At 32.9% G+C, this 11891-nt stretch overlaps 1 protein-coding gene across 5 annotated transcripts; it reads left to right on the top strand.

Moving 5' to 3' along the window:
- The first annotated feature begins 624 nt into the window (after positions 1 to 624).
- On the top strand, positions 625 to 7149 carry LOC114412769 ((S)-2-hydroxy-acid oxidase GLO1-like). Of its 5 annotated transcripts, none has more exons than XM_028376801.1 (12): positions 625 to 782; positions 1687 to 1859; positions 2078 to 2202; positions 4362 to 4408; positions 4578 to 4655; positions 5127 to 5251; positions 5384 to 5450; positions 5562 to 5636; positions 5717 to 5786; positions 5896 to 5996; positions 6271 to 6375; positions 6702 to 7149. In XM_028376801.1, the coding sequence occupies exons 2-12, from the start codon at positions 1714 to 1716 to the stop codon at positions 6885 to 6887; spliced, it is 1125 nt and encodes a 374-aa protein (XP_028232602.1). In that variant the 5' UTR covers positions 625 to 782; positions 1687 to 1713; the 3' UTR covers positions 6888 to 7149. The 5 variants fall into 5 exon arrangements, with proteins under 5 accessions (XP_028232602.1, XP_028232604.1, XP_028232601.1 ...); XM_028376803.1 differs by having other exon boundaries at positions 629 to 782; positions 1684 to 1859; positions 5574 to 5636; XM_028376800.1 differs by having other exon boundaries at positions 629 to 782; positions 1684 to 1859.
- Positions 7150 to 11891: the final 4742 nt, after the last annotated feature.

Raw genomic sequence — 11891 nt, 5'->3', positions numbered from 1 at the left:
AGTGCCTAACTATATACGTGGAATGTGGAAGGTATACCACAATCTTTTGCAACTTATTTATTTAATTTTTTTAGAACTGTACAAGTAGAGAAGAAACATGATTAAGGTGTTTAATTATTTTTTTAAAAATGATATGTCCAATCCATAAAAATTAACTTAAACAACATATAACATGGTAGTTGCACCATTATAGTTACTGTAAAGAATGCTGAACATTAAGTGATACATACTTTAGCACTTTGCCCATGAGATAATGATCATTGCACTCCAGTTTCAGACTTTAGCACGAGAATTTGGATGGTTTATCTAAATCTAATGGACGTAGGTTTTCAACTTAATGAAGTTATGCAGATTGCAGATCAAGGGGTTAAAAATTGGCTTCTGTTTTTGTTTTTCTTTCTTTCCTTTTTGTTACATTGGACATAAACCTTTCAGACCAAGGAAAAGTAGAGACAAAGAAGGGAGTAAAGTTATAACTTAAAACAAATGGAGCAATCAGAATTTCGAATACACCGAGTTCACAAAGGAACACAACTTCAGTTTTAATCTCTGTTATTTTTTTTTGGGTAAAAAATGCAATTAAGCTTAAAAAAGGTATACTCATCATCATTTTGTCACTATGCAATTTCTTTATTATTTTCCTCGTGTTTCTTTGGCTCTGTTACATGATGTAACAGACTTACATGCCTTGTGACTCTTTCATTTTTCTCCATACCTTTTCTTGTTCCTTCTGAGCTTAATCGTATTCCTCACTTCGGCTGCTTGGCAATCCAAGCCAAAAGGTTCTCAATTTCAACTTAGTAGTATTTGATCACAATTTTTTATTATTACTAACTGTTTAGAACTTGATTAACTTTGTTTTGAAGTCTTAATTCAGCGTGAATTTCATTTTTGAACTTAATGATTGCAATTGACCGTTTTGTGTACTGTTTGAGGTTTTCACAGTTTGGAAGTTTGGATTTTTAATCTGCTGGATTGTTTTCCATCATGGGTTTCTTCTGAATCTGATCCTAGCTCACTTAATTTGAAAGGGTAAATTGAACTGGTCCTGTTAGAGGAATTGCTCATCAAGATCACATAAAGTAAAATGATCCATAAATTGGAATCTGTTTCCTCTAAAGTGAACACTTGCTTTATTGGATGAAGTAAGAAATTTTACTTGTTGATGAAAATATCAATGGTAGATATTTTGCATGCTTGGAAACAAGTTGAGAATAGAAGAATCATGTTTCAGATGTAGAAGCTATAACTATTGTTTTCGGAAAATCACATCCGAATCATGAAACCAAACATGCTAATTATGTAAACATACATAACAAATCATGAAAGTGGAGTGTTGATGTGAAAATTTAAGAAGATCCTGATTTCATGTGGTGGGGGCTGATGAATCTTTCATTTAACAAACTCTTTTTCAAAAAAGACAACTCTTCTATTGTTGTTAATTGAAATACCATTGAGGGACACCAAAAGACTACGTTTGTAAGCTTTTAGTTGTCACGTTGACAAAGATTGTGTTTTGAAAGGATTCTAACTAGCATGTTTTATAGTGTTCTGAAATGAGTCAGTGGACTTCAGAAATATCCATACTTGCACTTATTGACATTGCATAGCATCTTTGCATTGGAATGCATTTGATATGATTTCATGTTACTTAATAACTATATACTTGAAACTCACTTTCAGCAGATCCTGCAGACGTCATAAGAGAATCTTATGAAGAAGGATATGATAACTAATGTTACCGAGTATGAGGCAATTGCAAAGGAAAAATTGCCAAAGATGGTTTATGACTTCTATGCATCAGGGGCTGAGGATCAGTGGACTTTGAAAGAGAACCGAAATGCGTTCTCAAGGATTCTGTAATATACTTTTCTGAGGAACTAGGACCTCCATTTATCTGTTGTACCCCTCTAGAAACTTTTCATTCAAAATCTAAGCTTACCTTTCCTTTGATTTACTAAGGACACATTAGGATTCCCTGTGTGATGAGATTGCAACTTGTGCTTCCGTTAATTAATTTTCGACATTTTTATTCTGAAGCCCTTCTCTCAATATCAATTTGGTTTACTTCAAACAGGTTCCAGCCGCGTATTCTTATTGATGTAAGCAAGATAGACTTGACTACAACTGTAATGGGCTTCAAAATATCAATGCCTATCATGATTGCTCCAACAGCCATGCAAAAGATGGCTCACCCTGAAGGTATGTGATCAGACTCATTGGTCTGTGTCACTTTCAGATATTGCCATTACATTCGGTGCATATTTGGATTAAAGTTTACAAACTTAAGTCTGAATGAACTTTATTTTGTAAATTGAACATGCAAAAACAACTTTCCTTTGTTCTATTTCAAACTAAGTTTCAAGGCAAAATTATGATTAAATTTAGTTTCAATTGAATCCAACTTGGAAATTAAACAAAAAGTTTTTTCAATTTTACTTTTTTAGCAGACATTGAAAGCCTCCCAACCGAAAACTAAACTCGTTGGCAAGTGTATCAATTTTTGTCGCAAGTAATAAAGTTAAAATGGAAGTCCAAGTATTGAGTAGACAGGAACTTTGTTTGTACTTCAGTTGATGTATATCCAATTTGCAAGTAAGAAATAACGAATTACAATAGAGATAAGAAAGAAAAAAAATTAAAATTAAAAAGACAAGAGTAATAAAATAAACAAGAGTTAATGCAACAGATAATTTTGGAATTTAAATATGTTGGGACTAGCATGTTAACTACTCTTGATGCAATATTAATGTTTTGCTTTTTCAATTTTCGCCCATATTTACTAAGACCCTCAACCTTGATTCATCATGATGAAGAACCTAATTTATCTATTCTCTCCCAAATCCCTTTGCAAATATTGAATAGTAAATTGCATGAAGCATGAAGATGTATGCAGAGGAAAAACAAAGTTACTCTATCCCTAACAATGAATTGTTAGATGTTTTTTCTCAGTTCTTTAAAAATTATCATTTTCCAATATATAACCCCTAAAACTAATGCATAGATGAGACCATACAATAAAGATGAAGAATAGAAAAGAAACAATAGAAATAGAAGTTGCATTCAATAGATAATAAAAACAATTGCATTACAAGGGTGTTGCTACTAGATTCCCAAGAGAGACGGGTTTGGCCTCTCATGATCATGAGAGGCTTTACACTTCAGAGGCAATATGGATGGAAGAAGGGGTTGGATGACTAAAAAAAGAAAGGAATGAATGACTAAAGAATAAGGGTTTCCCCTAAGGGATAGGCTTAGACTTTGAGAGCTTCTTAGTGAGTCTTCTTCGTGCTAAGCCTATGCTTGCTTGTTAAGCGAGAGTGTATGCTAAACCTATACTGGGCACTAAGCGAGCTATCCAATTCTTCTAACTTTTCTTCACAACTTTTTCTTTCAATTTTTGCATCAATTTTCCTCTAAAGCACTTGAAATTTTCTTTTAAATTCCGCTAATAAAAAATTGAAAAGATATTAATTTCTTTATTATTTTATTAAAAAAATAGTAAAATAAATTCTTAACCAAAATTGACTATCAAATTAACTCAAATTTCATAGTTATAACATAACTTATTTTGTTGTTATTGATCTTGTTGTTTTATATAACTACTTCACTGTAACAAAGGCAGAAGGCACATAATTATGCATTCCCATACCTTGAGATGGAATGGATATATGATAAGGTATAGAATGCCATAATATGTAGCTTCTTAGCATTTAATTGAATGAGAAGGTATCTTGTGGCTCTTTGAAAGAAAGCTTACAGAGTATGTTTATGCTGAAACCGGTATAGGTTCTGTATACTTTAGTGTGCTATAATCTCTAGAACATGAAAGGAGGATTTAAAAGAGGTTTGCTTAATTACAAAGACAACTGAACATTCGCTTCTCAACAAAAGCTACTGTTATCCTTTCTTAAATAAGATTACGATCCCATATGAAACAAATGAATTTATCTTAAAAATCTCAGCCAATTTCAGATAACCATTTTGCAGTATAAATTCCAGCGAGTTAAGACTGTCTAAATTGATTTCTAAAATGTTTGCAATGAACTGAAGATGATATCAAGAAAAGTAGTGTTTTCAAATGAAACAGAAAAGGGTTTGGGGGCTTCTGGAAATTTTATATTACTTTTTAGTGTTTTATAGAGTAGAATATTGCACAATTCTCCAATCTTGACGCCATTTGAATATTTTGGTTGTTATAATTACAAATTATAAAATTAATCAGAATTAAACAAATGCTCTGCTAATTTTGTTAATGCATTAATCCCTGATTTTCAATATTTTTTTATTGAAGATTATTTCTTACTACAAGAACAATTTAGAAAAACTTAATTATAACAAATTATGCAACTTTTGTGCAGGAGAATTAGCTACTGCTAGAGCAGCATCAGCAGCTGGCACAATCATGGTTTGACTTTCACCATATTTGTCATGTATTTTGGTTTTATTCCCAGACAAAAGTTATATTTGTTTCCTTGTAGTTTTATTATTTATTTAACCGTATGCCTACTGAACTGCATGCATTTGTTGTACTTAATTACTTTCCAGCTGATTAGTTTTCATAATTTTTGTGACAGACACTATCCTCAACTGCGACTTCCAGTGTCGAGGAGGTTGCTTCAACAGGTCCCGGCATTCGTTTTTTTCAACTTTATGTGGGTATTTTTTCCTCATTTCTTCTTTCCATAGTTCTCTTTTCTGTGATGTGTGTTAAAAGTCTCCCCCGTGAATACAAAAACATTTTCTTGACAATGAAACATTTCCTAGCAACTTAGTATGAAACAGGAAATCACTTTTATGAATTATCAATTTGTTTTTTTGGTTTCACTTTTATGAATGTTTTAATGAGTTTGGAAAATTAAGGCTTCATTCCTGCATGCTGCCACAGGGCAATGTATTACTGACATTTTTTTTTCCCATTGTTTTTTGCCAGAAAAGATCTTAAATAGTTTCACAAATAATTTATTTTCTTTCCTGTGTGATTTCCTTCACACTTCCTTTTAATAACAAAATATTATTCTCCTTGCTTAAGTTATGCAAGCACAAATATGAATATATCCTCTTATCTAAAATTCTCTCAATCTTGTGTTAGAACCTAATATGTTACTGTTCTTTTCGTCTCTCAGGTGTTAAAAGACAGAAATGTGGTTGCTCAGGTTGTGAGAAGAGCTGAAAAAGCAGGTTTCAAGGCAATTACCCTTACTGTGGACAGTCCAATTCTTGGTCGTAGGGAGGCTGATATCAAAAACAGGTTGGCAACCATTTGGAAATTTCAATTGGAACAGCCTTTCAACAAAACTTTATATGGTTCATCATGGTTAAATTGATAAATCTCCTACTTTAAGATATTTACTACTGGCTAGTTTCATGGGGTATTTTACAGATTTACATTGCCACCAAACCTGGTTTTGAAGAATTTTGAAGGGTTGGATCTTGGAAAGCTGAACAAGGTGTGTGATTACATTGCTACTTTCCATTATTGGTATGAAATTTTGAAATCAGATGAGTTTTTCCATTATTGGTCATCTTATTGTTATAACTGTTGCTATTTTCTGTTTGAGATTACATTCCAGACTAGTGACTCTTTTGCTGCCTCTTATGCTGCTGAACTATATGATCGGTCACTCAACTGGAAGGTGATATACATATTTGGCACATACAATTTTCTAATCAATGACACTGAATGTGGAAGTAAATATGGGAAATCTTGTTTCAGGATATCAAATGGATTCAAACAATCACTTCTTTGCCAATTTTATTAAAGGGTGTACTTACTCCTGAAGATAGTAAGCCTATCAAACATATGCACTTTGTTGCTTCCCTGTCCATTTTATCTTTATTGGCATTGTTTTCTCAATCTTGAACCTAACTTCATATCCTATGCTAATAATGTAGCAATGATAGCCATACAAGCTGGAGCTGCTGGAATCATTGTTTCCAATCACGGAGCTCGCCAACTTGACTATGTCCCTGCAACTATTATGGCTTTGGAAGAGGTACTAGATCCTAATCATTTCTGGAATTTTTTTAATTAATTGAAATAGAAATGAACCACTTCTAGTATCATTCTAGGTAGGGGAACTAAAGTCTTAGTCATTCTTTGTTTTATTTTAGTTAATCACGCATTATGCATTAAAACTTAAAAGCAGTTATACTTGAATCATTGCCTGTTACATTGTAATTGTTGCATTTTCATCTTGTTTTTAAATTTTTGTGTCCTATTTCAATTCTTTTAACATATTAGAAATATTGGTTGCTTGACTTGAATAGGTGGTTAAAGCTACACAAGGAAGAATTCCAGTTTTTCTGGATGGCGGAATTCGCCGAGGGACAGATGTTTTTAAAGCACTAGCTCTTGGAGCAGCCGGTGTATTCGTAAGTACACGAAAATTTGATCACCATCATAGCAAATTAAACTGTTGAATGCTACTTCAGTATATGTGTTTGTTTGCCTTATTGAAGCATATATGCATCATAAAGGTGTAGTTCCTATGTTCTACAGAGAAGCATATGATACTGAATCTTAGAAATTTCCTTGGAATAAGAATTTCCACAAATGCCATGGAAACTTATGGAATATGCCAATATGCTTTTCTCTTTCATTGGTTTACTAGTTTTTTTTGGAGGCAGGTGATCTAAAATAATCTAGCTCGTCCCATATTCCTGCTATTTATATCTTTGCCTTTCATCTCAAATTTCAGATTGGTAGACCTGTGGTGTTCTCATTGGCAGCTGATGGTGAGGCTGGTGTGAGAAAAGTACTTCAAATGCTTCGTGATGAGTTTGAATTAACTATGGCACTAAGTGGTTGTCGTTCACTCAAGGAGATAACTCGTGACCATGTTCTCACAGAGTGGGATCGTCCAAGATTTTCTCCCAAGTTATAATATGGCAGGACTCCACCTTCTTCTATATTCTAAAATAGGAGGGATTTTAGAATAACCTTTGTTCTTATTTCATGCTTTAGTAGAAATCTTATGAGTGAGGCGTTAGTCATCCATTAGTAATTGCTACTTCTTTATTCACTGTACAAAATAAGTTTCTACTTGAACTCATTTCATTGCACTTGGTGCGATTTGGTAAACTCTAGAAACATGATAGCCTATAAAATGTACTTTTTTCTTGACAAAAGATTAAGTTTTATGATCATGGATCTCCCATTTAGGTGCGACAACTTTGATTTGATAAGTTGAAAATGTTCCTAAGGCCATGTAAAAGATGTGATGGTTATCATAGGATGGAGAACAAAACACATTACATTTCGTACAAAAGATGCCTAAGAACCACAAGACACTCAGGGCTAAGGTCACCCTCTTAAAATGTTTGGTACACCGCTCTTGACCAAGTGAGAGTAATTTACCTTATCACCTTTTATCTTTAACCAAACCATTTGCCACGTTTTTTTTTTTTGGCCTTACACAGGAAAATTGCATCCTCTTGAAAGAACCTGATGCTTTCTTAATTAGCCTTACTCAAAAATAGCTAAAAGCAACCTACCACACTCAAAGGCGTCTTGTCATTGCTTTCCTACCCCCCCAAAAGGAACCAATTGATTGTCTCATCTACAAGACACAATACATTTTTTTCTCCCACTTTTTGACTCTAAACCACTGTGAATGCAAACCATGAAACTTTACAAAGCTAGGAGCCAACCATGAACAAAAGCCATGATGAACACACACAGTTTAGCTTTCTCAAAAGAATTACTTATTGAAAGTGCAAGATTATTAAAAGTTGATTTCTACCCTACTTCCGTGAATTATAGTTATCCTTAAGTATGAGTCCTAACAATGAAGTAGAGAGGATAGAAATGTCTCGAGTATTGTATGTATCAATGGTGGGAAGCCTTGTGTATGCCATGATATGCATAAGATCAGACATTGTCCAAGCAGTGGGGGTGGTGAATGGGTTCATGGCAGGCCCTAGTAAAGAGCATTGGAGTGTTATGAAAAGGGTCCTTAGATACATCAAAGGAACCTCGAATGTTGCATTATGTTTTGGAGGACCAGACTTTGTTGTTGGAGATTATGTTGATTCTGATTATGCAGGTGACCTTGATAAAAGGAAGTCTATTGTTGGATATGTGTTTACACTTGTAGGAGGGGCAATGAGTTGGTTATCCAAATTACAGACTGTTGTAGCTTTGTTTACTACAAAAGTTGAATAAATGGCAGCTATCGAGGCATGTAAGAAGCTATTAAAGGCTATTGGAGGAACTTGGGCACAAGCAACAAAAGACTATTGTTTATTGTGACAACCAGAGTGCCTTGTACATTGTAAGGCATCCAGCCTTTCATTCTAGGACAAAACACATAGGAGTTCAATACCACTTTGTTCGAGAAGTAGTAGAAGAAAGAAGTAGTGTAGACATGCAAAATATTCACATCAATGACAACCTAGCATATGTTATGACAAAGCCAGTCAACATTGACAAATTTACATGGTGTCGATCCTCTTATGGCCTATTGAAAATGTAAGCAACATGGAATAGTTAGCAAGAAAGAATGGTGTAAAGATATGATTTAATCAATCATAATCTTTAAGTGGGAGAATTGTTGGAAGCGGAAGTGCAAAAGTCCCACATCGGTGGGTTCTTCCTTTGAGTTTTTACTTTGTTGCTATAAAAGGAGCCTTGGTAGTCCCTTGTTTAGCATCCCAAACTTTTTCTTCTTCCTTTTTTTATTTACCAAGTTACCATGAGATAAATTAGGAGAGAAATTAATTTTTCCTTTTAGGTTCTATTGGTGGTTGTAATTTCTTCCACTTAATAAAAAAATTTCTTGCCCATTGTGATTTTAGATGTTCTTTTCTCATCTCTTATTTTAGTTGAGTTATTACTTTATTATTTTGATACCCAACACGAAGGACCTATAATATATTATAATTAATTATAACTTACATTACTTACGAATCTGGCCATACTGTTCAATCCTAATAAGTAATAAAAGCTAAGCATATATGTACAACAAATGATATATAGTTAGGTAGTGCAATTCCTCAAATGTTATCCTCATATTCTTAAGAGTTGTGTTTCGTTTGTAACCATGGTTCCCAAATGTCATTTTCAAGAGATGTGTCACTGTCACTTTGAAATAGAACCAACAATGTACAAGATTTCCATATGTTCAAGGTTCATGAAAAATATACCCCAATCCATTGGTGGTTTATGGATTTGGGGTTAGTGACACTAACACAATGATGCGACAAAGTGCAATTTTGAACACGTTTTACTTGAGTGTGATACAGAGGTTCTGCCCGTCTTTCCTGTACTTACAAATGTAATTTTTTTTGTAATATCTTAGATCATGGTATCTTTTTTAATGGGTATTGAAACTCATATATACATTTTAAATTTGGCATATGGTGGAAAGAAGAGAGATGGAGAGAAGAAAAGAATAAGAAGAGAGAGAAATTAAGTAACGATATAATAAATGATGTGATTTTGAGATAAAATAAAAAAAATGCATATGAAAGAAAAAAAGTGAATGTATGATAATATTTATACTTTTTTTTACTATTTTATAATATAACTATGAAAATTAATGACTATCCTTAAAGCAAGCAATAAAAAATAAAATATAATTGTTAACAGTTTGGCAAGTGCACCAAATGTCCAAGTAGTAAAACTTGAAAGTCCGAGTGTCGAATTCCACAGGGATTTTGTGTTGTACTTTTATTGTATACTTTTCAATTTATAAGAAAATAAATAATTAAAGAGAGGTGTAGAAGAAAGAATAGTAAACAATAACAGGAAATCATAAATGATAGAGAGCAAAGGAATTAATTAGAGAATTTGATAGAATGCGATTGTTAGGACCTAGCATGCCTTGTTTGCATAGGATGTATGATTTTTGGATTTTTTTATTTATCAATTAGGTGAATTTATCCTACCCACATCTATTCAATTACTTGTCCCTGATGTCTCACGATGACAACCTATTTTACCTACCTATCTCCCAAATGCCTTTGCAAAGATTTAATAGATAAAATGCATCAAACCTTGATTCTAGATGTGTGCTTGAATGCATGGGCATAAAGTTATCATCCTATGTCTAGCAATGATTTCCTTATGATATCTTTTCTTTTTATTCTATTAGAAGTTATCTTTTGTCGAGCACATAACCCCCTAAAACTGATACATGCATATCTTCTTTATATTTTTATTAAGAGTTACCCTCTGTTGAGCTCATAATCCCTAAAATAATGTAAAGATGAATAATGCATGGAATATAAATAGAAAAGATAATAGGATATAAAGCACATGTTGCATTGATAAATAGGGAGTACATCATACATCGCTTTGACTTTTTAGGTCTGTCAGACCCTAACTAGGGGTTTAGCCTCCCATGGTCAATGAGGGTCTCACACTGAAATAAAGGTATAAGAAATGGTGGAAAAGGAGGGATGAAAGAAGGGAATAGAGAAAATGGTGAAAGAGAGAAGAAAATTCTTTAAGAAAGAGTTCTCAGACTCTGGGTATCAGTGAGAGTGCTCTGAGACTCGGTGTGTCCTTTTCCCTTGGCTTGACTCTCTTTTTATAGCTTCTAAAGTGAACTTGGGCCTTCGTACGCACGCTTAGCGCGCTCTTCTCGCTCAGTGCGGGTGCTCGTTCTTGCGCTTAGCGTCAGTGCTTTCTTGCAGGCTTAGCGCATAATTCCTATAACTTTTTGCTTTTAGTCCCTCCAATTTATATATATGCAGCCAATATTTGAAAAAACATCAATTCTTAATAATTAGACACAAATAACTACTAAATAATTATTTTTAAAGATAATTTTACTTTATTTTTCATTATCAACAATACAATTATTTAGCAGTTATCAATAACATTTAATATTATGCATATGTCTTTGTTAAAAAAAATTTAATCAATGTATTTAAGATATTAAAATTGACCCGCATACAATAAAAATTTCACCAAAATTTCATGTAAATTATTTCATCTTTTTTGTTTTTCTCTTTTTTTATTGTATTGCTTAACATATTTGGCCCTTTCTCTTTTTTCCCCAAATTTTTCTCTGTCTTTCTTCTTCTCTGTACACTCAAAATGTAGGTATGTTTTCATTTTCCTAATGCTTTTTGTTTAATTTGGAATAGAAACAAAGTAGAAAGAAAAGAAAAGAATATGAAGGATAAAATTAAAAGAAAAATAAGATAAAAAAAGTATTGTTTGAATGGTTAAAAATAATAAGAAAATGAGTTGTGGAAAAATTATTTCTATCCACAAGTTTGGATGATTGAAAAAGAGAGTGATAAGAAATAAATAAATTATATGATACCATGGTGAACCTGTAATGAAAATACCTCCATCAGAAGAAAATAAATACCCACAACATAGCCAAAGATGAAAAAAGAAAAAAGAAAAAGAAAGAAACCAACAAAGAGTGTCACGAGATTCTCTCCATTTGTCCATTTTCACATGCCTCACAAGTTAACAATAAACTCCACCGATCTCTTTCCTCATTATCTATCCCGACACAATGAGCCAAAACCTTATCAAGCATGCATGGTTGAGTAACTTAGGAAGACAACAGCAAGTTTTCTTTTAAAAAATAAATATATTTTTTGGTAAAAATATTCGTCTGTCATGCTCCAAGCAAAGCTTTTTTTTTTTGTTTCTTTCTGGGATTTAGGTAAGAGAAGACATATATTTGCATAGTTGCATGGGATAGGGTATTAGGGTCAAAAGAATGCTGAACATTAAATGATGGTAGTTGCACCATTACTAGTTACAAACTAATAAAACTTTTTCAATCAGGACTATTTAACACTACAATATATTCAAAACTCAAATATGAAACTATTACTAGTTAAACCCAAATATTCATATCCATTCACTTGTATTTTAATCTCAGTTTATTCAAAATCTGATTTCTTTATATTGAAACTGG

The sequence above is a fragment of the Glycine soja genome, chromosome 5 (assembly GCF_004193775.1).
Source record: "Glycine soja cultivar W05 chromosome 5, ASM419377v2, whole genome shotgun sequence".
Classification (NCBI taxonomy): Eukaryota; Viridiplantae; Streptophyta; class Magnoliopsida; order Fabales; family Fabaceae; genus Glycine; species Glycine soja.
The sequence above is the reverse complement of the archived record's forward strand: the minus strand, read 5'-3'. Positions and strand labels throughout refer to the sequence as shown.

Coding starts and splice junctions, on each gene's coding strand:
- LOC114412769 (XM_028376801.1), top strand. CDS start 1,714: ATGAAGAAGGATATGATAACTAATGTTACCGAGTATGAGGCAATTGCA. Junction 5,787..5,895: donor TGTACTTACTCCTGAAGATA/GTAAGCCTATCA, acceptor CTAATAATGTAG/CAATGATAGCCATACAAGCT. Junction 5,997..6,270: donor CTATTATGGCTTTGGAAGAG/GTACTAGATCCT, acceptor TGACTTGAATAG/GTGGTTAAAGCTACACAAGG.